General features: G+C 41.3%; 1 protein-coding gene across 2 annotated transcripts; it reads left to right on the top strand.

The window, feature by feature from the left end:
- Positions 1–2720: 2720 nt before the first annotated feature.
- Positions 2721–26330, top strand: HSPH1 (heat shock protein family H (Hsp110) member 1). 2 transcript variants are annotated; one of them, XM_030234180.2, is made up of 18 exons: positions 2721–2967; positions 3932–3989; positions 9823–9963; positions 11606–11728; positions 12973–13072; positions 13838–13971; positions 14447–14691; positions 15574–15802; positions 16711–16817; positions 18055–18188; positions 20217–20422; positions 21227–21358; positions 22101–22238; positions 22657–22782; positions 23311–23418; positions 23526–23645; positions 24807–24968; positions 25454–26330. In XM_030234180.2, exons 1-18 carry the CDS (start codon positions 2861–2863, stop codon positions 25649–25651), a joined length of 2568 nt encoding a protein of 855 aa, XP_030090040.1. In that variant the 5' UTR covers positions 2721–2860; the 3' UTR covers positions 25652–26330. The 2 variants fall into 2 exon arrangements, with proteins under 2 accessions (XP_030090040.1, XP_030090041.1); XM_030234181.2 differs by lacking the exon at positions 21227–21358.
- The last annotated feature ends 1604 nt before the right edge of the window (positions 26331–27934 follow it).

Genomic DNA, 27934 nt, shown 5'->3' with positions numbered 1-27934 from the left:
GAATAGAAAAGGAATGAATAACAAAGGCTTGTGTCTGACGGAGACATCTGGACAGCTGGATTGAGATTGGCCATCAACCAGAAACAACCACATGAGACCAATCACAGATCCCCCTGTTGTATTCCACAGCAGCAGATAAGAATTTTGTTTACAGTTTGTTCTTGAGGCCTCTCAGCTTCTCAGGAGGGAAAAACCCTAAGGAAAGGATTTTTCACAGAACATGTTGGTGACATCAACCCTTCCTGTCTCTTGTTTAGAAGGAAGACACACACAGTCTCCACATTGCTGGAAGAAAGAACCAAGACTTTTCAGAATCTTTCCTTAGACTTTTGAAATAAAGCTTATAATCTCATTTCTACAGCCTTTGGTAAATCATGGTTTTAAGGATTCCAATCCTGCTGGCTTTATCCAGAGCATCAGTCTATGCAGACAGATGCACTCTGTTCTGTGTGCTCACTGCCAGGCCCCACCAGTGTGTAAACCTCAGCCAGCCAATGTCGTGTCATTTCTTGATGCCTCTTTGATCTTTGATTTCTTGGCTCTCATCAGTGATGAAAAACAGGGGGTTCTTATTCACACCATAACATTCAAACTTATCCCTGCACCAAGCACTAATGCCCACAGCCACAGGGTTCCCAGCCTGCAGATCTGCTGGCAGCATGCAGCACTGGCCTGTCCTTTCAGAACAGCCCTCACCGTGGCCTCAGCTGCCCCAGGCCCAGAGGTGGGAACCATCTCTAGCAGCACCTTACCAATTTTACCTCCCTCAACAGTTCTTATCGCCTCTCTACTCCTCCTCAACACCATTTACAGTTCCACAGTGGGAACGCATAGCGAGTCACTCCCAATATGTGCTTCTGCTCTAGGCTGAGTAAAAATAAACTTTATTCCTATACTGGGATTCCAGTTCATTGAAGGCATAACTCAACCACTGCACTGCACCATCAGAGATGGTGCCAGCAGAGTAACTTCCAAATTCGCTGCTGATCTTTTCCTCCCTTTAGAGAGCAGCTGTAAATCTGGGCAAACAGTCAAGTTTTCTTCTTTTTCTATTCAAGGATAAACAGTTTGTAACAAAAGAGAAAAAGCAGAAAGAATGCTTGGTATCTACTTTTATCATTTATGGCAACACTTTAACCGCCAGACATGCTGCATGTCCATAATTTGCCAGAACAGGAATTCCTAAACAATCATAGAACATGCTAGGTACCCCACTTATTGTCAGGTAGGGTGACAGCTGACATACAGGTGAACTGATCAATTCAAAGACTGGCTTTTAACATTCAAGTTCTACAGAAGTGTTATCCAGGATACAAGGACTTTGGATGCTCATGAAGGCCGCTTAAGTACTTTAAGCATTTCTGTATCAGGATATTTAAGCAGCTAAATACTTTGATGAAGTCTGTCTCCTCATTCAAAGCTGGAAATACATTACCCTGAATATTTACCATGTCAAGTAAGGACATGAAACTTCACCAGCTCACACACACACATCTATCAGGCCAGCCTATCAGCTCGTTATGAAGTTAGAAGCTGCATCCTTAGCTAGTCATGCTGGTCTCATGAATTTTTCAGCCCTGTGTCTCCTCTGAAACAGGCAAACACTATTTTAGGAGACCAAATTCTCCCCATACACCCCTAAGAGGGGTCACAATCCAGCAGAGCTGAATGCTACTCAACACTGAAGCAAAGCTTTATCAGAAATTGCTGAATCACAGTTCCTAGAAAGGGGTGTTGGTGGTGGAAATATCTTTCCTCTTCCATGCAGGGGCTCAGGGCAATGAATGCTATCATCTCTCCCTGCCCTTTGTAACTGCCAGGGCCTGAAAGGCAGCACCTAACATGCAGAGCGTGCATAGTTTTAAGCTGAGCCTGGGGGGTATGGGGCTGAACATTAGGAGGAATTTCTTCACAGCAAGGGCAATTACAAATGGGAATGGGCTGCCCAGGGAGGTGGTGGACTCACTGTCCCTGGAGGTGTTTAAGGAAAGACTGGATAAGGCACTCGGTACCAAGGTCTGGTTGTTATGGTTCCGTTACATGTTGGACTCGATGACCACAGAGGTTTTTTCCAAGAGAATTGATTCTGTGATGGATTTACTGCTGACAAGCGAAACGAGGGTCTGTGCACCCACCACACCTCCATATGGAATGCAAAAGGTTAAGTCTTCTTCTAACAGGGATGGGGTCCTGCACAAAAGGCTAGAGTTAGACTGCTAGGGGGCAACAGGACATTTATATTATAATGGATTGTGGCACACCGAGACAAAAGCCCTCTGCAGAGAGCCAGTGATGCGTAGAATTAGCATATTTCGCCTGCCAGCGCAGGAGGGAGATACTTACGACAGCGTGACAAAGACCTCTAGAGAGGTTGCCTAGGGCATTAAAGGGGGGGCAAGAACAGGGAGAGCAGTTTGTCTCGCCCTCTCCCGCACATTCCAGGCCGCGGGGACGCCGCTTGTGCCGGCCCCCGCCTCTCCCGGCCCCCGCCACCTCCTCCGCCCCGCCCCGCTCCGCCCCGTCCCGTCCCGCCACGCCCCGCGCGCCTGGCCCCGCCCTGCGCGGGGCTGGCGGCGTCCGCGGTCGCCGTGGGAACGGTACACGTCACCGCGCCTGGCGCCGCCGATTGGCGGGAATTGTTCGAGAAGGCGGCCGAGGGCGGAAGCGGAAGCCGCACGTGGAGCCGGTGAGTGGCTGCCGCAGTTTCTGGAAACTTCGCCTCATTGTCATATTTAAAGCGGCGGCGGCGCCACTGCGTCCCCTCCCCGTCCGCCCGCCCGCGCACGCTACGGGGACCGGCGGCCGCAGCAGCACCGGGAGCGAGCCGGGCAGAGCGGGGCCTCCCTCTGGCGCCGGGGCCATGGCCGTGGTGGGCTTTGATTTGGGCTTCCAGAGCTGCTACATTGCCGTGGCGCGGGCCGGCGGCATCGAGACCGTCGCCAACGAGTTCAGCGACCGGTGCACGCCGTGAGTGGGGGGGGCGGGCGGGCGGGGGCCGGTCCGTGCCCGGCGGAGCGCCCGCCGTGGAGAAGGTGCTGGAAGTTTCGCGGTGGGGCGTGGGGGGGGGTTCCCGCTGTGCGGGGCCAGCGCATTCCCCGGCACTCGCCGCCTCCGGGGGCTGCCGGGGGTAGGTACAGGGTGGCGTTGTCGGGCGGGAGCCCGCTGTATGTCCCTCCGACCCGCTATGTGCCCCCGTGCTCCTTCCCGCCCCAACCCGCTGTGTGCCCCGATCCCCTCAGCCGCTGGGTCCCGCTGTACTGCAGAAACCCTGACCCGCTCCGTGCCCCCCGCCCCGGTCCCCACCCGCTTTGTTCCTCCCCGGCCGCTCCCCGGTCCCGACCCTCTCTGTTCCCCGTGTCCCGGTCCCGACCCGTTCTCTGCCCCGCAGCCGGAGCTCGTCCCGCGGGCAGTGCCCTGGGGATGCGGGGCTGTGCGGAGCTCGCTCGGGTCGTGCTGCGGCGGGCTGGGAGCGCCGGGGGCGGCCCGGAGGATCCCCATGGGGGCAGCCCGGGTTAAGTGGGACACGGGCGAACACGCTCCCACGCGTGCTGCGTAGGATGGGCTCTGCCAGCTGCTCCAGGGCAGCCCTCCTTTAGTCAGAGGTTAGATATAGAAAGCCTCTGGCTCCAAGCAGGAGTTAGCTGACAAGTTGGAAGCAGCCACGCACAGACGGGTAGGGTGTAGTCCGGCTGTGAATTGCGATCATCCTGTTTTACCGTTTGGATAAGGCCTTGTGAAAAGTCCTGGACTCGAGCCAAGGCTTTAAGACGGATTAAAGTCTTCTTGAAGTTTTTTTATTGTAAACTCACAGAATGACACTTTGACGGAAACACTTAGGTGTTTTATCTGCAGTAGTAGAAAATGAATCCGTGACAGTTCTCAGTCGTGTTTGTTGTCAGGACCGAGTTAATTAGCCTGTTGTTCTTTCCAGGTCGGTGGTTTCATTTGGATCCAAAAACAGAGCTATTGGTGTTGCGGCTAAAAACCAGGTAGGTCATTTCCTGCTGCAAACTGTTGAAGTACCCGTGTGTGTAAAGAGAGTTGACTGTGTGTTTAAAGCCAAACAGCCTCAGTTTCTTATTGAGTCTTTTATTGTAGGAATGCTGCACTATGCTGCCATGCTTTCTTTGGGGAAATGTAGGATGTTTTTGCTGGAATGCTTCTGCTCACTCTTTCATTAATATAATACTTTACAGTTGAATATGTTCCTATTCTGACAAGTTAAGGTCACTGGGTTTCTTTTCCTAATGATTGTATACAGGATATTCCTTGTACTTGAAGGAAAACATTTTAAATTCTGTATATAGTTTCTTAAAATTAGATGTAAGGGAAGAGGTTTGGCTCAGATTCTTAAAGCTATTTAGGGTACCTTACTACCTTTGGATTTGCTGTAAATTAAATGCTCTGGTTTTGAAGGTGCAAGTCCTTATTTTGTTTTTTTGTGTGTGGTTTTTTGGTTTGGGTTTTTTTTTTTTTTAATGTGCTTTGAAAGATTGGATGTTATCTTTGTTAAAGTAGTATCTTCAGTTTAGAAGGAGAAGTTGATTCCAACAAGTCTCAGAATAACAAACTGTAATGATTAAACAAATCCTTAGGTATTGTGCGCTGTTACATAACTGTTGCTGGGAGATCAAGCCTGCAGCCTCAGCTGGCCTGTGCATCTCTGTCATGTAGTCATGTCATGACTGCAGTGGGTTTCCATGGAGAGAGCACTGAAGGAGACTTTATTCCACTGTAATAGCATTCCTCTTAATTTTGAATAGCTGAGGCAATACGAATACTTTACATGTTAACAAGTACATGGACATTCAGTTACAGGTTAGCATTTGGAGTAATGAAGTAAATACATGTGTTTGTGGGGTTTTTTTAAGTTTCATTTCAGCATTGCTGAATTGACTGCTGACACTGTTGCAAGTCAGAAACTAGTATGCTTCATTAGTATGCAAAAATGAATTGTTACTCAAAATGAGAAATTATCTGAACCCAGTGTACTCTCAAGCATGTTTCAGTATTGTTAGATTGTTCCGGTAGGTGCTGTGGAAAACATGAAGTAAGCTGCAAGTGAGGCAGATTCTCTCTTAGATTGCATTTACAAGTGTGTATTTGCAGTGATGAACACTTGTGACTTTAGTTACCGTCAGACTAACCTGTTTGATGTTACTTGATTGAGTGTTTCATGCTTGGCTCTCCTAGAAGTTGAAGGTAAATATTTTTGCCAGGAAAAAAGAATGTAATACTTTAAATGATAAAAGATGACAGATGATTTATTTTTGTAGTTGTAAGTGGTCCAGTTTGGCTGATGACCTGAGATGTGAATTGTGTTTCTTTTGTAAATGTGGAAGTTTCCTTACATGGACTACTGAGAGTTACATTTTTGGTGTCTTCAGGTGTAGTAGCTACTTTAATCAAGGAGTACAATGACTGTTTTCATTTGAAAAATAAAAAGCAAAAAATTTTAAAAATCCCATAAAATAAAAAGAGGTTTTGATTGGTGACTTCTACAGTGTGATTTTAAGAGAGATCAAAATACTCAAAGGTGCTCTCTTTAATATTTGAGAAATTGTTGCTGGAGCAGATTTTTAGCGAATTTCTGTAACCTTTAGATAAGTGTGGCAGCACTAGAGATGAGAACAGTACATTAGTTAACAGATCACAATTCCCAGCTTTCTTAATTGTGACTAAGCAGGAAGATATTAAAACATGCTACAGACCTAATGGCATACAATTACTCTAAAAATATCTTAAGATTGTTCTCTTAGAAAAGGCTTTGAGGTTAATTCTAAATTAGGCCATAAAAGCTGCCAGAGTGTTTGTGCTTCTCTACCCACTACATGGTAATAATTCCTGCTGCTACGTTCTTCAGCCATACAGCTGTGAAATACGTAGCATTCAAGCACTCTGAAGTTGTGGCTATACAAATAAATAAAACCATGCTGGGCAACAATCTTCGACACAGGAACCTAACTACTCCATCACATTTAAGTACTGGAATAGTTCCTGGCGTGTTTTTTGGCCAGTGTTAACTTGTGCTCGTACTATTAATTGCTGAGCACTGTTTGGTGATTAGAATAAACCAAGGATGATTCTCAGCAGGCAGTCCAAGTGTGACATCTTTCCACAGACACAGCTGTCTGAAAGTTACTGTTTGTTAGTGGGAGTACGGCCTCCTTTTATTTGTCAGGGAGCTTTTCTGTAGGAGAACTGTCCTAGTTGAGTAGTTTTTTAATAAGGATGTAGCTCAAATTCTTCTGTTTTGTGGTGGAAAATTTTTAATGCAACCAGGATTGATGCTTTTCTTTGAGGGTAGTGAATGCTAGAAATATTCCTGGGTATGCTCAGCCTGTGAGTTGCTATCATGCAGTCTCTTGGTGCCTGCCTAAATCTATTCTGTAGATAATAACACAGTTTCATCATTTCTCTAATAAAATAGAATTAAGTCTACTCTGAGATACTTGCATTATCTCTTAGGCTGCTCTAGTTGTCTGGTTTCTGTTGTGCTTTGCATTTCTGATAACAAATGCTTCTTTATGTTGCTTGGTCTGGGGAGCTTGCATTGTAGTTTAGCACATAGTTCAAGCTGATGTTAGCAAAATAAGTTCCAAGTTGTCTGTGCACTGTATTCTTCTTTGGTCTAGTGCAGGAATCTGAGTTGCCGCTAGGTGAGTGTGAACAAGGAAGTGATGTGATTTCAAAGTAGCACAGGGAAAGAAAAGTAAGTGTTGAAATGTATGGGGACACTTAAGTTTGACACTTAGTAACTAGGAAAGCCCTTGCTTGCACTTAATATAATAATGTTTTAAGTGGAGGTGGTGTGGCTTGGGTTGGAGAGCCAACTTGCATACAGGGAAGCCAGCCTCATATGTAGTTGCAATCTTTAAACATTTGAATTTGGTCTAAGTTCTGTCATCCAAGGTGACAGAAGTGAGGTGCAAGGTGAGTGGCTCTGGTTGCCAGCACAACCAGCAGCAGAGTGCTCCAGTGCACAGGATGGTTTCCTGAACTGGGGGAGTGTCACGGGGAGACAAGAGCTGCCAGAAGCCTGCAGATTGAGTGGCAGTGGCTGATGGGACCTAGGTGGGGCCAGGAGCAGCACCAGCAGTTTCCCCCAAATACAAAACAAGCCCTTAGGGAGCCCTGGTGAGCAGGGTGTGGAACAGCAGTTCACAGAAAGGGTGCTGAGGCAGTGCCAGCCCGGCCAGGGAGCAGTGGCACCCACCTGGCAGAACGCCACGGCCTCACTCAGCTCACACCCGGCACGGCTGGCACAGCTGCCCAGACAGCTCGGGCAGGGACACGCTGCCACTACTGGGTGGCACCTGCAGGGTGAGCCCTGCTCTCAATACCGGTAGTGGGTGGCACCTGTGAGCACAGGTTTGGGAATGTGCCCAGGTACTCTTCCACTTACTGACAGAGCTCTGGAGGGAAGTGAGTAGGTTGAGGACTATCAGGGAGGGTGAGAGAGGGAGAGAGATGATAAAGTGGAATTGCATCCTGCCTTCCCTGGGACATGCCTGCGAGGCAGACCTGACACACAGAGGATTCCTTTCTCTCTCTTCTACCTGCTGGAAATCAGTGACTTGAAGGAAAAGGGAGCAATCTGTCACCAAGGTTAAGCAGGCCTGTGTCAAAACTGCTTCCCTGAAGAAAAAGAGGGCATTACCATAGGAGACTCCCTTTGGAAGGGAGCAGAAGGCTCAATATGCTAGCAGGAACCACTTATTGGGAAAGTCTGCTGCCTCTCTGGGGTCCAAATTCCTACCCTGGTATGGCTGTCAGATAATTATCCATTACTGGTTTCTCAGGTTGGCAGTGATGAGGTTGCACCAGGAAGTCCAAGGGCAATCAGGAGAGATTTCAGGGCCTTGGAATGGCTGCTCAAGGAATCAGGAGCACAAATAGTGCTATCATGTGTTCTCTATCCTTCCAGTGGCAGGAAATGCAGGAGGAAACAGGAAGAGCCAGCAGACCAAGATCTGAGCCTGGCGCCATTGGCAGAATTTGGGGGTTTTGACCATGGGTCAGTTTACATGACAGCAGGACTGCTAGCAACAGGCAGGGTACACCTGTCTCAGAGGGGGAGAAGGATCTTTGCACAGGAGCTAGGAGGGATCACTGAGAGCTTTAAACCAGATTTGGAGGGGGAAAGACATACAAGCAAGTTTGCTAGAGATAAGCCTAGGGGGCACCACAGCAGTGTTTGAGAGAGAGTGAGGTCCTTCTAGTGAGGTCCTTCACCCTGCTGCCTTGGTGGAGATGGGATGGAGATCCATGCAGCAGCAGTGACACAATGGTTATTATTGATATTGTTTAAAAACTGTGGAAGCTCCTGAGAATGGTCTCATATGAACTAGGGCTTCTCCTTTGCAAAAAGGGGCAGGATCAATAGCCCAGCTGAAGTGCATGTCCCCAGGCATCAATGCCTGCAGCACAGGCAATAAAGAGGAGGAGCTGGACACCAGTGTGCAACAGTAAAACTCCGACACAGTTGCCATTGTGGCAACATGGGGGCGATGACTGGCACAACTGGGGTGTTACTCCTACCTGGTTAAAAACTGGTTGGATAGCCAGTTATGGTGTGTTATGGTGAATGGAGTTAAATCTAGCTGGCAGCATATCACCAATGGTGTTCCCCAAGGCTCAGTACTGTGGGCCAGCCCTATCTGATATTTTAATCAGTGATCTAGAAAAGGGGATTGAGTGCACCTACAGTGAGTCCATATTGGAGTTTGGAGGTGAGTCCATATTGGACTGGAGTGTTGATCTGCTGGAGGGCAGGATGGCTTTACAAAAGGATGTTGACAGGCTGGATTGAAGGGTTTGAGGGCCACTGTGTGAGGTTTAACAGGAGCAGTGTCCTGCACTTAAATCACCAACCTCATCTAACACTACAGGGTGGGAGCAGAGTGGCTGGGAAGCTGCATGGTGGAAAAAGACCTGGAAGTCCTTGCAGTGGTTGAACATAAGCCTGCTGTGCCCAGGTGGCCAAGAAGGCCAGTGGTGTCCTTGCCTTTATCAGCAGTAGTGTGGCCAGCAGGAGCAGGGCACTGATTGTGCCTCTGTACTCAGCACTGGTGAGGGCACACCTCAGATCCTGGGTTCAGTTCTGGGCCCCTCACTACAAGGAGGATGCTGAGGTGCTGGAGTGAATCCAGAAAAGGACAATGGAGCTGGGGAAGGGTCTGGAGTGCAAGTCTGATGAAGAGCAGCTGAGGGAGTTGGAGGTGTTTAGCCTGGAGGAAAGGAAGCTCACATGTGCCCTTATCACTATCTATAATAATCTAAAAGGAGCACAAAATTGTACCAGGAGAAGTTGAGATTGACTGTTAGGAAAAGATTTTTTCACCAAATGGTTTGTAAACATCTGAACAGGCTGCCCAGGGAGGTGGTGGAGTCACTGTCCTGGCAGGTATGTAAAAGGTGTATGGATTTGGCTTTTGGGGACATTGGTGGGCTTGGCTGTGTTAGGTAAATAGCTGGACTTGATCTGAAAGGCCTTTTCGAACTTAAACAGTTCTATGATTCTAAATTAGTTGACTAAAGTAGTAGGCTGTGGATCATGTTATCGTTCACCCAGTTGTTTCAAGGTTTCAGAGATAGATAGTTTTATAATCCTTAATAAGTAATGGTCTGGAAGTCTGTGTCTAAGTTATTAATGAGCTGATAAAAAGCACCAGACAGTAATTACCAGTGTTAAATAAAGCTGTGACAAGGGAGTGAGGAGTAGTCTGAAAACTTGACCTGTGCTTGGGGGCCTACAGAGCAGCACTGAACATTGCAGGCTGATTAAGAGTGGATTTCTAACTATCCTGTATTTCTTTACAGCAAATTACTCATGCCCACAACACTGTGTCTAACTTCAAGAGATTCCATGGCCGTGCATTTAATGATCCTTTTGTTCAGAAGGAAAAAGAAAAGTTGAGCTATGATTTGGTTCCAATGAAGAATGGTGGAGTTGGAGTGAAGGTAAATCTGCGGTGTATCTTGCTGGGTTGTATAGCTAAATCTGGAGTCTTACATTTCAGCACCTAGTCATGAAAATATGGGTTTCTTTTAATTACCCTAAAGGTAGGTTGTTCTAATCTTTCTGTTAAAGAAGAGCTCTTCTATGAATAGACAGTTTTATTTTTAAATAGTGGATGTTAACCTACAAATTAAGGTTCATTTACAAATAATTGCTGAAATGCAAGTTTCCCCATTGGCAAATTGCACATCTAGCTCAAACACACTGGCAGAAAAACTGCTAAGATAATTACAAGGTTGTATGGCTTTACTTCAAAGTATGACTTTCTGCCACTTGTGTGGAATGCATTGCAGCAGACTTACTAGGTGTTTTACAAATGCTTTAGAAAATAGTCAGAACTCTTCTGTAGAATGATTGCCTTAAATGTGTGGCAAGTGTGTCTTTAGTGGACTGCCTGGAGTCAGCTACTGGCAAAAAGGTGTTCAAAACCAGCTACTACCACTTTGCAGGTTTGGCTCTTGCTTACATTTCAAGGACTTCACTGATACAATGTCAGCTTTTCATAGAATAGGTGCCATTAATAACATTGTGTCCATTTACAGAAATGTGTACAATTGCAGATAATGAAGCCTTGCTGGCATAACAATCTGTGTTGCTTCACTGTTGGAGACTTTAGCTTGAACTGGTCCCTCATAACTTCAGTATTGATCAGTCCTAAGTAGTGCATGGATCACAGAAAGAAAGGGAAGATGCCTTTTCTTTTGCTGTTTTTGGTTTGTGAGGTTAACAGATAAATTCAGACAGAAATTATTGGTTTCCTTTAATCAGTGTGTATAGGAGTCTTGTACTATATGACAGTCTAGTATTGGGAGAACTCTACTGCTTGGTATTTTTCCTTTTTTGGAAAACAAATTAGTATTTATTTCTATTTAACTGTGGTTAAAAAGTTTTAATAATTGATTCAGTAAAATTCACTAAGACTGGGAGGTTCAGAGAACAATTTTTCTATTAAAACCAAAATGCCTCATTTTTCCCCAAACCATACTGAGTGAATAAAAGAGAAGTACTTACTTTCAAGCATCAGCTGTAATGTATTACTTCACTTTATCATTGTCATGTATTCTATTGCATGATAAAAATGGTGCTTCAAGAATAATTTTTGCTGAGAGAGCAAAAAGTATACTTTTTGCTAAGCTTTATCTTAAGCTTTTAGTTGTTTCATGTGCACAGGTGAACTGTTGTTGCACAGTTCTTCCTTTCAGAGACACCTCACATATTTGAGCAGAGGGATAAAAGTGCCAAGGAAAAATACACAGCAAGTACTTCTGTACATTTTTTGCATTTGGCATCAGTTTGAAAAATGATGACTATTTTTACTTAATGGTGTGCCACATTTTAAACTTGTGTCATATTTGGCCATTTCCTGTGGAGTTGATACAGTTCTTGATGTTTTAAGAGAGAATGGAATTATTGCTTCTATAAACACTCAGCTGGGAAATTAAACTGTAAACTGAAGTTCTATAATGAAATAATGAAGCCTGTCGTGATTCATAGAGTATTAGCCAGCAGTGTATCAAAGAACATTAAATGTATGTAATTTTCCTTCAGCTGAACTAATGGAATTATTTTACCTATTCTATCCAGGTCATGTACATGGATGAGGAGCACATCTTCAGTGTGGAACAGATTTCAGCTATGCTATTGACTAAATTGAAGGAGACTGCAGAGAGTAACCTGAAAAAGCCAGTAACAGACTGTGTTATTTCTGTAAGTAATTGTAGTGCACAGGAACATTATGTCTTTTAACTTCAGCTATTGAGGGCATTTTGTTTCTATTCATGCAGAGTGAAAAAGAGCTCTGCTAAGTACTTACAAAGGCATTAATCCAAACTAGGTTTAGAGCTTCTGACTTAAAGAAATCCCAGGGCTGCTGTCATATTCCAGACCCTGACTAGCTTCATGAACTCATTCTCTTGGAAATGTCTGGACCTTTGGACCCAAAATGTTTCTGGATACAGGTATAAATCCTTCTGGAACAGCTTGCTTTCATGACTAAGCATACTAATTACTCATTGAAGTAAATACATATGTTTGTGGTTTTTCTTGGATTTAAACAATTTTATAACTTTGAACAATTTCCTTTGTTTATGAAGATTTGCCCTCTGTCAGCTGAAAGTTTTAGTTCCTGTCCTGTTTATCTTCATCCTTCCAGCAAACTTTGTTTTGTTTCTTTCACTGTTGTGACTGCACAGAAAATGACCTCAGATCAAGATCAGTCATTCCATTGCAAAGCCCCAGAATAAAATAACACCTGCCTCTCTCTGTTCTCAATGACTCTGAACAAGTCTGTCTCATGTTGCATCTAGGAATATTTAGCTCTGTTATTATTAGAAATGTTGATTCTCCAGTTGAACCTGGAAAGCTAGTTCTTCATCTGTCCCTGGAGGGGGGACATCAGAAGGCACTGTCCAATGCCAATGATAGAGATCTGAAAATAGAAAACTTTCATCAGCATATTCCTTCAGAATTTCTTAGCATTTCTTGCCCAAAGTAATTTCCACCAAAATAGATTCTCTTCATTTGTTATCCCTTATTTCTTTGCATCTCTGCCATCTGTAGTATTGCTGTATGCTTTTAGTTCCCTCTTTCCTTTTTTGGACCTGAGTCTACCTGCTAGTTCTGATTAAGGTATTCTATGTCACTGTCTTCATAATACCCAGTTTCACATTTTGGGCCAGCACTTACTGTTATTAGCATTTGTACACATATAACTCATTTGTTTCTTGCTAGTGTATGCTCATGTAAACTAGCTGATGCTGGTTTAATTCAATCTCTGAATAGAATATTTGAAGTGTCAATTCAGTATGGTAGTTGAATTTTAGAGGCTTGCAGTCAGTATCTTCCTCAAAGAGGAGGAATAGATGCAATTTTTAAATAAATACTTTAAAATAAATAGTGTAATGTCTCATTTTTTGGAAATAACTTGGTATTCTCACCTACTTTTTCTTCAGGTTCCGTCATTTTTCACGGATGCTGAAAGAAGGTCCCTTCTGGATGCAGCTCAGATTGTTGGTCTTAATTGTCTTAGATTAATGAATGACATGACAGCAGGTAAGTAGGATAAAATAGCAGCTGTTCCTGCAATTGACCGGTGGGATAGAGGGTGCATTTAATTACTTTAGGAAAAAGGACTGACTTGAAAAGACAAATATGAGACATAAATACTTGAAAACTCACTGTTCTTTTCTTGGTTTAATGTCTTCATTGTGAAGGGGTAGATGAAAATCAAGCTTCATTGATAATTTTCTCCCTGAGCACTTGCTTAGGAGTCACTACATGTGCCTGGACTACTTGTTCATTTAGTGTACTGCCCAGATGCACAGTTTAGACACTCCTAAAGGAAATTTCACTGATTTAACATCAACACCTCATAACTTCCAAGGCTTTGTTTCAGTATAGTCAGGATTTTAAACTAACACGTGGCTCTGCTGACCATTTATACAACTCTCAGACAAAACTTCCCAGCTTGAAAGATACTCACTGGAAATACAAAACTGGGTTTGGGTTTTGTTGTTAAGATGTTCTGTGTTTTCGATTACTTTGCAAGGCAAAAAAAAAAAAAAAAACAAACCCAAAAACCCTCCAAACAAATGCTTAGGGAGCATATACATGACTAAGGGAGTATGTTCTGCCTTTCAGGTCCTACAGCTTAGATTATTGGAACAAAGCTTCCATGAAGATAGTATTTCTTGCACAGGTGTATGTCTGGATTTGTCTTTATGCTTTTGATCTTACAGCTTAATGCTCACAGGGATGTTGTGATATGCCCCTGGAAACTAGAGATTGTGTGGATAATATCTGACACTTCTTTTGCAGTGGCTCTGAATTATGGAATTTATAAACAAGACCTTCCAGCTCCTGAAGAGAAGCCACGGATAGTTGTGTTTGTTGATATGGGACATTCTGCATTTCAAGTATCAGCCTGTGCATTCAACAAGAGTAAACTGAAGGTAGTAAGATTAAATGGAAATAAAAAGGTTTACCAGCAATTAGACTATAATAGCCTGCCAATCTGCCTTCTATTTTAAATTCTGAAATAATTTAATGCATGGAATGTGGCAATGAGTCAAAAGGCAAAGGTTTTCATCAGTGTCCTTCATTTCATTAGAATTGTTTCAAACAGGCTGTAAATTTCTTGCAATACACAAATATAAGATATATAATACTAGTGCTATAATTTATTTTGCTTTATCTAAATGTGTGTGTATGGATGAAAATTTTGAGCACTTAGTATTATCACTTAGCTACTTAGTCTTATTTCCTCTGTAAAAGTGAAGATCAGTTTTTAGCTGGTGTGGTTGTGCATTGGAAGGTAGGCTGAACTGTCTCCAACATTATTCTGAAGCAAGGGCTTGCTGATATTGGAAGACTGCTATTGCCTTTGATTTTATTAATGTTAGACTAAATAGTGTTCTTTCAAACCAGGTGCTTGGCACAGCATTTGACCCTTTCCTCGGTGGCAGAAACTTCGATGGAAAGCTGGTGGATTACTTTTGTGCAGAAATAAAATCAAAGTACAAACTAGACCCAAAAACCAAAGTTCGGGCTCTTCTTCGTCTGTATCAGGAATGTGAGAAACTGAAGAAACTAATGAGTTCAAATAGCACAGACATTCCCCTAAATATTGAGTGTTTCATGAATGATACTGATGTATCTGGAAAAATGAACAGGTGGGTTCTGTGCAAGACAGGCATTTGCTTTAGTGGCCATTTTTTTAAACAATTGTTTGTTTCAGTGTTTGAAAGAAGCCTTATGTGCTAAAATGAAGTGTAAGTGCCGAATAGCTGTGGAATTTTGTAATGCTAGAATAGCTAAGGCTGGGAAATGTGATGTTCAGCTACTTGAGTAATGTTTCAGTGCAATAAAGCATGCAGAAGGAGATTAGATTCTTTTTATAGAATATGTTCTTAAAACCATGGGTTTATGCTTGCAAACCAGAGGGTTGGTTGCATATTTGGACCTTCTGCATATTTTAGGTAACCTAAATACCATACTCTCTTAAGATAGCAACAATTTAAGCTTAGTTTCTTTTTTTCTCTTCTTAGTGTCCTGTGGATATTGATAGAGAAATGGAGGGCAGAAACAGTGCTTATGGATGATGACTTGATTATGGTCCAAGTGTAAATGAAGTCTCTCTCTCTCTCTTGCACATGTTCATGGGTGTGGCTTCATTTGTTAGTTCTGTAGCTACTGCTAAGAGTGGCGGGTTTTTTCTTCCAGTATTTAGGCAACAGTTTTTCATTATAAAGGAAGTGTCAGCGTTTTCTGATTTCTTATCTGTAACCTCTGCTCTGAGGCAAATACATTAACAGCTGCTCAAACAAAACCCTTATCTTACTTAACTACATTGATAGTGGCTTAAGAAAATTTGAAAGCAGCTGTTTGTGTACTGCCTTGTCTATGGTTGCCACTTTGGCCTACTCACAGGAGCTTAGCTTTAGGTCTCTTTGCAGTGTAGTTAACCAAACTGGTTAGCATCAGTTTGGAAACAAATACCAGGCAAGGTTCTTATGGGACAGGCATTCTTTAGTTAATTCCATTTTTTTCCTTAGGTCACAGTTTGAAGAATTGTGTGCTGACCTGCTGCAAAGGATAGAAATGCCTCTGCTTTCATTAATGGAACAAACACAGCTGAAAGTGGAAGATGTAAATGCTGTAGAGATTGTGGGAGGAGCAACCCGTATTCCTGCTGTCAAAGAGAGGATTGCTAAATTCTTTGGCAAGGATGTCAGTACAACCTTGAATGCAGATGAAGCCATAGCTAGGGGCTGTGCTCTGCAGGTATAGTACTGGCAACACTTGATGAAATTAAAAGATGTATTTCTTCCATGAAGAATTAGTCAAGCAGTTATGAAAAATTGTAAAAGTGGTCCATTTTAAAGTATTCAAGGGAACATACATGTTCACTAGGTCTTTTTATGGGACTGTACTGTTTAAAAAGTCCAGAGTCCTCCTCCCTGGTGCAGTATTGCAGGGTGCATTCTGGAATGAGCCCACTCTGCTCCCTCCATTGCAGGGTGCATTCTGGAATGAGCCCACTCTGTTCTTCAGAAGAACATGATCCAGGGATCTTTAATGCCAAAAATTTAAGTTGTTTTCATGCTGAAAGATACTTTTACTCTACAAGGTATAAGGAGTATCTATGGCAAGCCCAAACTACTGCAAGTTTGGCTTTCCTGGTCTCAGCCTTGCCATCAATGTGAAACAGGCTTTATTCTGTCTCCCTCCCATTTTTGCTGTTTCCAGCTATATTTTACAAGCAAACAACTCATTCTGTGTTCTTCCTTTTCTCCTTTAACTTGTCTTATTTCACCCTCTTCTCTTTGACTTGTTTCTTTTTTGACCTCACTGACATCTTCCCTTTGCCAGCAATCAGTTGTGTTCAGGGAAAGAAGCTGGACCCTTTAGATAAACACTTCTTCTAGGACTAAGCACTGCTGCATTTCTCTTTTTTATAGTCCTGCTATTTCCTTAGTGTTACCTTTACTCACAAGCTGCAAAAGGCCTATTAACACAGCACATTAACACTTGTGCGTGAGATTTCTCTTCTCATGCTGCACTGAAATTGAGTATTGAAATAGTTCTGCCTAATCAATGCAGTTCTCACTTGTTGAAAATTTTTTGCTGTCTTGGGTATTGGAATAACCAGCTTTAATGCAAGCTTTTTTTTATTATTATTATTTTTTCAGTGTGCCATTCTTTCTCCAGCTTTTAAAGTGAGAGAATTTTCTGTGACAGATGCTACACCTTTTCCAATATCTCTGCTGTGGAACACAGAAGCAGAGGACACTGAAGGGTAGGTAGCTCAGACTACCATTCCATGAAGCTTTTGACCTTCATAGTTCAGGGGTCATGTTCTTGCTTGCGTTTAAACTAGGATTTTGGCATTCTCGTGTAGAAAACCTATAGGCCACGTACCAGAGATGGTTGACAGGGAAGATTGCAAAGACACAGGTTGAAATTTGAACTGTAATTCCTCATTTGTAAAAATGTAAATATTTTTAAAAAGTAAGTGAAAGAGCTACCAATTAGTGTCTTGTCTTGCCTTTATCTGGTTGTCAAGATTAGGAATATAAAATAAATCAGTCGTTGGGTCCTGCTTCCACTTTGCCTTCTGGCTTTTTGTTTTTTACTCAAGGTGTGCCTGACACCTAAGATTCTTGATTTATTTATTCCTATTTATTAATAGGAAATATTGTGAACTTATATGGGTGCTATTTATCTGACTGCAGGAGGAATTTTACACCTAGCAAAAATTTAACATTTGTAAGAGTAATTTCTTGCTGCAGTCTCTTATGACTGACATCTGTTACTAATTGTGCCATGCCTGTGGGAAATGCAATTGCTTTCTAGGATGTAAAGAGCTCCAAGTTCAACCTGTAGAAAAATCACAGTTCTAGAGAGATCTGTTTGTACCTTTTTCATGTTCTTTGTAGTTCAGGTTTTTTTATCTTCTTCTTTTATCTTTGTCTGTTTCCTGTGGAGGTGCAGGACCTAATTGTTGAGTCACTTATGAGAGCAGCCTGTGGGTTCATGTTCTAGGTAAAACTCTCATTTTCTCCCATCTAGGTTGAGATGAGATCTTCCAGTTAGGAGACAAAACTTAGTTGGAAATTAGGATCAGGCTGGCATAACAGCGGACATGCCGTAGAACACAAAGTAAAGCTGGTTGTTTTTCTGTCATGTTGAGGAATGAATAATAATTTGGTGTCAGGGTTCTCAACTGAGCCATGGAACGTAAATGAGCAAGGAATTAACAGGGCTATAATTATCCCTTTGAAACTAAGGAAGGGTGCAAATTATGATTCAAAATACACTATTTCAAGCTCAAATAGTGGAATAGGACAAGTTCTCATTACAGTAGAGAACAGTAAATCCTTTTCCCTTGCAGTACAGTAGTGAAGTATATTTATTGGAATTGTTCAAGGGTAAATGTTTCAAAACATGATGTTCCTCTAAAGAGTTCTGGCCCTATATCAAAACCTTCCAGCTCAAATACACGGCTTAAAGTGATACTTTTCCCTTCATTACAGAGTTCATGAGGTCTTCAGCAGAAATCATGCAGCACCTTTTTCTAAGGTACTTACATTCTATAGGAAAGGTCCATTTGAGCTAGAAGCTTTTTATTCTGATCCTAATGGAGTCCCATATCCTGAGTCAAAAATTGGTAAGTAGTTGTCCTGGAAATAGGTTTGTTTCCAATAGAACAATTTGAAATCCAAGAGTAGCTGTTGTTGTGCAGTATGGTTATGATGTATATATTCAGGTTTTTGTCTCTGAAGGACTCAGAGCTTTGCCATTCCTGAGGCAACTGAATTGGTATGTTTTATTTTTCTTGCTTATAATGTTGCTATGGCTAAACAAAGAAATGAGCAGGGGAAAAAAATCAATGCCTCCAACTAAAATGTGGTTATCACAACTAAAGATAGCTTTTTAAGTTTTTAAATGTTCTTTTCTGCTTATCACTGAAGCAAGCTAGGAATAATTGAATAATATCTCTGATATATAAAAAAAACATTTCTTGAATAACTAGTTGGGTTTTTTTACCTGTACCCTCTGGGGATTGACATAATGCTGAGTAACTTTTCATCAAAGCAGTCTGAAATAGTGGCAGCTACGAGACTACAGTATTGATTTGTCCATGTAACATTTCTAAGCAGTTCTTTCATACTTTTTGACAAATTGGAGCACTTGACAGTGTTGATACTTACAAAGAGCTTACAACATAGTTAGTTAGAAAAAGACTGATGGTAAAGACGGGCCAATTAAATAATTGTTCTTGACTTCTAAATATGCAATTGAATGTTGTTGGTTTGCATGCTGTGTATTTTGAAAAAACAGCACAATGGAGAGGGACTTATTACAAGCACAAGTAGTGACAGTACAAGGGGGAATAGCCTTAAAAACTGTAAGAGAGCTGGTTTAGATTAGCTATTTGGAGCAAATTCTTTGCTTTGAGGGTGGTGAGGCACTGGAATAGGCTTCCCAGAGAAGGTGTGGATGTCCCAGCCTTGGAGGTATTCAAGACCAGGTTGGATGAGGTCTTGAGCAACCTAGTCTAATGAAAGGCAGGGGGTTTGGAATGCAGTCTTTAAGGTTGCTTCCAACCCAGGCCATTCTATGATTCTCTGACTGTATTCTGTAGTTACAGAAACATCAGACTGCCTTTTGTGGTTAACTCTTATCATAAAGCCTGATGGTGGGATTTGTCAGTGTTCAATTAATTGACTGACAAATGAGAAACTGTTTATCTGCTGTTCTGAAAGCTGGTAAGAACAGAACTGAAGATCAGATTTGTTTCAACTCAGTTGCCAGTTAATTCTTTGCTCAGAACAGAATTATTGGTATGACTAGTGGGTGAAGTTGTAGTTCTAATGAGACTGGCAAAAGAGAGAACAGCTCACACAACTCCAGTATTATTGGATTTACAAGAGAGAGGATTGCATTCCATAGCCTGTGAGACAGGCAGGTAAAAGCTTGTGTGTTTGTGATCTAGATCTGTTGCTGAAGGAATGGTGTGTGCAAATGTGTATATTTGGCCTGTGAAATTGGGGAACTTGTACTTTGCAGCGAAGTGAGCATTCTGGTCTCCAGGTCAGTCTCCTGGTAATCCGTGCATAAGGAAAAATGTCTGCAGTTAATGTCAAGGACATCTGATTCTTCATTTACTGTTAAACTAATTGTCTGTCTATTAGTTTCACAATGCTTATTTCAAGTATTACAGTAGTTACAGAACAATTAGGTTCTGCCCTAGAATAAAAGGTAATGGTAGACTTGCATGGATGTTAGAAGCTAAGGAAAGCCTCTAGAAATACTGTCTCCATGTTGGGCAGTAACTTGTATTAGAAAGGCACCACTTAATATTGGCATTAGACAAGCCCTTCAGTAGTTTTCTTTCAGCCTACTAGTAACACAGAGAGCACCAGTTTTGTATTTACTCTGTATTAGGTGTGTCAGGAGAACCTACTCTTTGATTTATAAGATAAAGTTGGCTGAAAAGCAGTGTACTTTGGTTTTGTTTGGGTTTTTTTTTTTCTGGTAGTACTCATTTAATTTGAGGGGCCATGAGATTAGCATGGAGGCTTCATCAAGTATTTAGAAAACAGTTTGTCTATGAAAAAGGGAGATGTTTTCCTGGCTCTGTAATATTACCAACTTAATTCCACTGTGTGAGCTTTGATTCTTTTGGTTTTAGGTAGGTATGTTATCCAGAATGTGGCAGCCCAGAAAGACGGAGAGAAGTCTAAAGTCAAAGTGAAAGTCCGTGTCAATACTCATGGCATTTTCAGTGTGTCCACTGCATCTATGGTAGAACCAGTTAAAAATGAAGAGTGTGAAGATGTCAGTGTTGAGACTGAAGTGGAAGCTCAGGACCAGAGGCCTATTGAAAACTTCAGTGATGTAAGTTGACCTTTCTTGTGTGTGCATGTCCTTATGAATTGATGAAAGTGTGTTCTGCTGTTACGTACTCTGGAAGAAAAATACCTTCCTCTAAGGAAGCAAAAGGAGACTAATTTTAAGATGTGTGTAGCTGTCAGGAAATTGTCTTTACAAGAACAGGAGACAATTTTTGCTATCTTGAAAGATTTTGCTATCTTGGATTTCATAATCAGTTATTGTGCAAAGTGCCAAATAGCAGCAGGTTGTTTGAGGGTGGGGTTGCTTACAGCTGCCATAGTTATCTAGCTGTTCCAAACAGGAAAACTAGATTTGGATTGTTAATCATCCATGCACTTTGTGTTGAAAGAATTTGTATGTAACCCTTTGTATCAGTCAAGTTTTTGGAAACTTTTTTTGTGAAAGGAAAAGCTGAATTGTTTTCTACAGCGTTGAAGGAGAGGGGAGCACTGGGGAGTAAAGCACATTGTTAAAGTCTACTTGATCTTTTAATAATTTTGAGGGGGAAAAAGTAAACATTATGACTCAATAAATTAAAAGGCCCTTTTTGTAAGAAAAAGTGGTAGCACGTGCACACACGCACACAAGTATTGTGCAGCAAGCCTGGCACTGGTAACATTTCCATGAGCTCCTTCTGAACCTGCACCTAGTCTGTATCTCCAAGGCTGAAGCGTGTGTGTTTCTGCGTGTGCACAGAATGCTTTCTAGGGCACTTTGTACCGTATGTGCGTCAGAAGTCAAGTGCCCTATACCTAAATGCAAGTGCACATGCCTTCTACATCCTTTGTGCCTGGGCTTTCATTTCAGAAAAATATCCAGCAAGAGAACAGTGAGGCTGGAACACAGTCCCAGGTACAAACTGATGGTCAGCAAACGTCACAGTCTCCCCCTTCATCAGAACCTCCCTCTGAAGAAAACAAAATCCCAGATGTCAAGAAAGTGAGTGACCCTTTAACTCTGTTGAAAATGTTATCCTATATAATGGCTTTTAAAATGGTAATATATTTCAAGAAAAGTAGGAACCTGGTGATGGAACCTTTTTCATTTTCACATCTTTACTATAATGAAAAATAATATCTGTATCTTGTAATGATTTCTGTACAGAATTTGCAAAAGGATTCCTGCAAGAAGCCTTTCTCTAACACTTCCATATCTTCTTGCAGCATTGCACAACTCATTTATTTGGGTTGCAGACATTTCAATTTAAACAGCAGTTAAAGGCCAAGCTTATTAGGCCTGCTGAGGGAAGCTGGGATCAGGAATTCATAAATCTAAAAGGAAACAATCAGTGTGAAACATTTGTCTGCATGTTATTGCTAGTGATTTTGGTTTTTGATTTGTATGAGATGAAAAATGCTTTGGGTTAAAATCTTAAGCCCTGTCAGCATCATTAGTGAACTGCTACGTTACAGATGGACACTTCTGGAAAATCTGCAAACACAGCATATATCTGAGGAATGTCCTTGCTGCAGCTCAGTGCTTACTGTCTGGAAACAGACTGTAAGGAGACTAGGATAGGAGGTGGAATCAATCCCCAAATGGAAAGTGTCTCATGAGCATATTTTGAAGATTTTAAAAGAACAACCTTTGTATGTTCTTCCTCTAAATGTCTTTCATCATAGTAGTACTTCATCAGAAAGAAGTCAGGAAAATTATCTTATTTTTCTTCTTTCTAACTCAGACAAATGAGAAGAAAGGTGATCAGCCCCCAGAAGCTAAAAAACCCAAGATAAAAGTGAAGAATGTGGAACTACCCATTGAAGCTAACTTGGTTTGGCAGTTAGGAAAAGATCTCCTCAATATGTATATTGAAACAGAGGTGAGTTAGTGTGGTTTAGACTGCTTTCTTGTGTGCAGTTACTAACCATTCACCTGCTTCTCAAGGCAGCCTCTGTTCTGGTACTGTCCCCCTGGAGTGAGGGCTCAATTCACAATGAGCTAACATACTGTCTGCCTTCTAACAGATAACTGAGAAATGTTTATCAGAAAGATTGAAGTGTCCTTTATAGCAATTAGTATCAGAGCACTGATCCGTGGAATGGCATCACAGATTCTTTTAAACTGTTGTAATCCAGAGAAGTGCAACCCATTTCTTCAGATCAATCTGTTGCATAATAATGAGAATTTCAACAGTTAGGTGAACCAAGGCCTCTGGGAGATTTTACAGGAGCTGTGCTTCATAGAATGCTGTTTGAACATTGTTATTTTTTAATTAAAATATTTTCTGTGGTATACAGGGAAAGATGATTATGCAAGATAAACTGGAGAAAGAAAGAAATGATGCAAAGAATGCAGTGGAGGAATATGTATATGAGTTCAGGGACAAGTTGTCTGGACCATATGAAAAGTTTGTTTGTGAAAAGGTAGGTTATGGTTTCAGGAACTTCTCTGAAAATACCAAGTATCTGTTTTGTATACCTTGGTTAAACTTGCTCAAAGCCACCCTGGACCTAGCTGCAAAACCAGAACTTCATTTGAATGATGGTAGTGACTAACCCAGAATAAGGCTTAGGTGTAACAAATACATATCCCTGAAAAAAGGTTTTGTCCCAGATGGAGTAACGATTTGTTTCCAATTGGTGACTGGAAGGGGAAACTCTGTTGCTTTTTGTGTAACCAAAACCATGAATTAGAGTCACACCCCAAGCATTGGCCTAATCAAAGACAAAAGTCTATAAATGCTACCTTGGTTGTAGATGTGTGTTTCTTAGTCCAGAAGCTGGCATGGTTTAAGTAACTAAATTAGGCAAAAGCTGCAGTAGAAATTAAATTTTTATACAGGAGGCTAAGGATTCATGTGTATATTTACCTCTGTCGTGTTACTTCAAGACAAACATGATTGATTGGTGTGTATTTCAGTGTTTGATGTGTTGAATTATATTGACACACAGGATCTGCAGGGATTCTCTGCCCTCCTAGCAGAGACAGAAGGCTGGCTGTATGAAGAGGGTGAGGATGAAGCAAAGCAGGTGTATGTAGAAAAATTAGAGAATTTAAAGGTAGGCGGTTTAATATGCCCAAAAAGCAAAATTTCCAAAAGACTGTGCTAAACAACATTAGTGAATGTTAATGAATCACATAAACATGGAGAAATTGCTTTTTCTAGAAATTAGGTACTCCAATTGAAATGCGCTTTCAAGAAGCAGAGGAGCGACCAAAGCTATTACAAGAACTGGGACACAGGCTCCAGTACTATGCTACAATAGCTGGGGAATTCAAGAATAAAGTAAGTGGCCTTTTTTTAACCACAGTGCTTGGTGAGGCTCATTGGCTGCAGGGCTTCAAATGCACTTTCAGATGAGCTGTGAACTGCTGCTATATAGGTCACAAATTTAACACCACAAATGTTTCCCACTAGTCAAAAAATCTCATGCAGTGTGTCATCTTCAGTTGCTTGATGCTTCTGGATGTTTTCAGGCTGAAGAGGGTGTTCTTATAAAGAGTTTAGACTTGTGGCCTGATTCTTGACCTTTAAAAAACTGATCTGACTGTTTTTTAGAAACGTGCTCCTCTTTCAGGGACAAGAATTATTGTATGGTGAGAAGCTTTAGTGTAAAACCTAGCTGCAGATAAAGTAAAAGACACAATTTTGTTATGTGTGGGTATTTGGGGTTTGGTTTTTTGTGGGGGTTTTGTATTTGGTTTTTTTTTCCATTGGTATTTGTTGGTTATGTTCTTGATAAGCTTTGCAGTCTAAAAATTTGCTCCTTGAATTTCAGCTTAAAGAATTTTAATAGGATGGCTCACAACACTCAGACTAATTAAATCTGAGACTTAACATCAGAAACAATTATGTCTTCACAGCTATAGATTACAAAATTAGGTGAAATCATTAGTAGTGTTTTATGTGAAATAACTACATCATTGTACATTGTATATTTGAAAACTTGGTTTTATTTAAGAATTCTAAATATGGAATAATTGGTTGTGTTGCTGGGTAGGTCCTTCTCCTGATAGTAGTTAATTGTGTAACTATAGCATCATAGGGAATGCTAAAGTTGAAAACTGTGATCCTTTCCCTGTACCTCAGAATCTCAATGTCTAAACTACCTTTAGCACAGGTAGCTCCTCCAGAACGGGAGGCAATATTTTTTAATTGGCTTTGTTAAGAATGTTATATTTTTTGCATTACTTTTTTGTGAAGCTTCTGTGCCATCTGTGAACCAGATTTCTTCTTCATTTGGGTAAAGGAGGCTTTATATTCACATCTGTACTTCCTGTTGTTTTTTGCTGTAATGGATCTCCCTTATGGCTAACTTCTATTTGTTTTGACCATTGGAAGAGATGTACAAGTTATAAATAATTGAGACAGACTAGATGGCATAACTTTATTACATTATTAACACTTGACAGTATTAACTAATACAAAATCTTTGTATTTGGACAGGATGAGAAATACATCCATATTGATGAGATGGAAATGATGAAAGTAGAGAAGTGTGTTAGTGAAGTAGTAGAGTGGATGAATAATGCTGTGAGTGCACAGGCTAAGAAGAGCTTAGATCAGGATCCAGCTGTGCATTCAAGTGAAATTAAGGCAAAGCTGCAGGTAAGTACCATACAAAACTATCTTTAGAGGTTGGTGCTAAAAATTCCTGGTATCTGTGCCTTTTGTCTTCCCCAGTTTCATCTTGCTTCTCTAGTGTTCTTGAAAGGTAGAAAGTATGGAAGGGAGGAGATCCAGCAGAAAGCAGAGGAGCTCTAGTGTACTGTATACAATTCTGTGGAGCTCATTAATATCTTGTCTTTCAGTCACCTTAAAAACTCTGTTTTTCAATGTTTTACTGAGAGACAAAATAGTATTGAAAAAAAACAATGTGAAATCCTAAATACTTAGTTGAACTTTGCCCACAGAACATCAGAAAGTGTACCAATTAATTTATTTCAGAGTACAGTAAGTACTTGTCAGTTTGGACTCGGGAACAAATGCAGAAGCCAATTTCAAGCAGGCTTTTGGACACAGGACTTTTCGCACTAGGGAAGTTGGTGGCTCCTTAATACACATTCTGCCCACATCTTCTCCATCTTTTTTAGGAGTTAAACAATGTCTGTGAGCCTGTTGTGACACAACCAAAACCAAAGGTTGACTCTCCTAAGGAGGAAAACCCATTAAGTGAGCAGAGTGATTATAAAACTGAAGACATGGGAGATGACAAAAATTCTGAAATGCCTCAGCAAAACGGCGAATGTCATCCAAGTGATCAAAACACCATTAACATGGACCTGGACTAAGCCACTGCACTTGCAGCAAATTATTTCATCCCATGACAGAAGATGTTTTGGCTGTCACATGTGATGGGGGTGGGAATGCATTGTTTTGGAAACTATTTATATTTTTTTTTCTTAAGACTTGTCTGGGAATATGTTATGTTGTGGGAGGAAGATTAGTAAAAGTGTTGGTCATGACTATCCTAAAAGGAAAATTGCCTTGGTAACTTTCAGATTCCTGTGGAATTGTGAGTTCATACTAAGCTTCTGTGCAGTATTTAACCATTTGCATCACTAAAGATGAAAAGAAGCTCTTGCTTTGAAATGTACTGCTCCTTTAAAAGGTTGTAACCGAAACACTCGAAACACGAAACACTCGTAGGCATTTGTAGATGCCAAGGTAGTTTTCTTTTGTCTGGACATCTAATTGGGTATGTCAGAAAAAGCCAATGTCTGTCCCCTTCATAAGGACTTTGCAGAAGAAATCCTTCTGTCTGAGGTTTTTGATTGTTGCAGTCCAAAGTACTTATCAGGTAATGAGATGGTGAAATGTGTTAGTAGCATGCAGAAACGCTTACGTTTCATCTCTTGCTAAACAATACATTTTTCATGTGGGGTACATAAAATGAAGGAAATGCTAATTCTGTTAGTGTTATTGTGAAGCTTTTTAAAGAGCTTTGAAATAAAATTCATTTTACTGGTATCTCCTGACCTCTTGAGTTTAACTGTTTGCAGTACTTCTGCTCTAAGTGTTGCCCTCCTCACAGTTTGACAGGCCATTGCTTTGTGTTTCTGTGCAAGAGAGTTATAAGCACACTTAAAACTCTCACTTTGCACAGAACCAGTTGTACAGTGAGATGAATGTAATTTAGCCCCTTAATGAGTAATGCCTCTTTCTTTTCTTTGGCCCAAGTGTTGTAAACACCTGAAAGAACCTGGAAACTTCACAGATGGCACAGCATAGGACTGTGTTTGTAACTGATGCCTATATAACTTAGGTTGCAAGGTGCTTCTATAGCTTCAGTTATAAGATATCAATATAATCTAATGTATCTGTATAACCTGATACCAGTATAACCTGAATCATAAATTTTATACCTATGTAACCTGATGAAAATAACTTTCTATACAATGTAATGGCTAGTATATGGTTAACTAGTTGCTTAATGCTGAATGGACAAAAAAAGAAGGAAAAATTCACCAGGTGGACAGCTTTAGAGAGAGACAAGTATAGTACTAATGAGACATTGGAAAATGTAAGGGCAATTAGCCACATAGCAAAGAATTCAGGCCGGTTAAGACAAGACAGACCAAGGAACACCGTAACTGCACATGCTCTGAAGACATGGTTGGAAAGTTCGGATGCAAAGAAGACCTTGGAAGCCTTCATCAAAGACCCCTGATGACCCCTGAAATGGGGAGGCACTGGTGCAGTGCAGAAGAGCTATCCACTAACCATGAGATCATGCGTGTGATGATGTTGTAGTGACACAGTGATACTGGGCAGTGCTTACTCTCTAAGTACACCACAGCACTTGACAAAAGTGGGTGAGTAAGGTGGAGAAATCCCCCTCATCACTTGTGCTGCAAGAAGCAAATACCTCCTGTGTAGACATCTGTGGGATTTATTTCCAGCCTAATGGAACCATGTAACTTAGAAATTGTAATCTGCAGTTCAGAGTAAGATGTTAAAGCCTGGTTGAATACTTAGGCCATGCTCTGCTTTTTGTTATAGACTAAACTGAAATAATGATATTTTCAGCCCATTCAAGTTGCTCTGGTTAGACCTTCCTAAAGGTTTTTAAAACTAAGAATTCCTCTCAAGTAAACCTCTCTAGTTTATTGGAGAAGATTTTTTTTGCATACTTGGTGCAGGGGAGGATGCTCTGTGTTAAACATCAAATTACGCTAGGGATTGTTAGGCACCTGAAATGCTGAGGGAAGAATTTTTCTTGGAAGCATATTCTGAAGGGTGTTAACTCTGCTGATGCATGGAAGCACAGATCCCATATGTAAGCATGTGGCACCAGATGCTTAAAGATCAGTGTCACTAAATGCAAAAATGTTTTGGCTTGTAGTTAGCACTCAGGATTACCCCAGTTTGTGCTGGGCTTTGTGACTAGGTGCCACTGCCTGGTTTAAAGCTAATCAGGTACAGCTGTACAAACTGCACTCTGCAATGCAGCATAAAATTAACTATTGAACTTAAACCCAAAAAACTTGGTTTTTTAGTAAGGGTGCAGCAGTGTTTCATCTAGAACAACACAACCTAATGGAGAAAAGATAAATTTGGGCCACTGGAGCTAC

The sequence above is a fragment of the Serinus canaria genome, chromosome 1 (assembly GCF_022539315.1).
Source record: "Serinus canaria isolate serCan28SL12 chromosome 1, serCan2020, whole genome shotgun sequence".
NCBI classification, from domain to species: Eukaryota; Metazoa; Chordata; class Aves; order Passeriformes; family Fringillidae; genus Serinus; species Serinus canaria.
This window is presented reverse-complemented; position numbering and strand designations above follow the sequence as displayed.

Excerpts from the sequence above, each read along its gene's own strand:
- HSPH1 (XM_030234180.2), top strand. The coding sequence starts at position 2,861 with ATGGCCGTGGTGGGCTTTGATTTGGGCTTCCAGAGCTGCTACATTGCC. Across the intron at positions 9,964-11,605 it reads ATGGTGGAGTTGGAGTGAAG|GTCATGTACATGGATGAGGA; the intron begins GTAAATCTGCGG and ends TATTCTATCCAG. Across the intron at positions 15,803-16,710 it reads CTAGGGGCTGTGCTCTGCAG|TGTGCCATTCTTTCTCCAGC; the intron begins GTATAGTACTGG and ends TTATTTTTTCAG.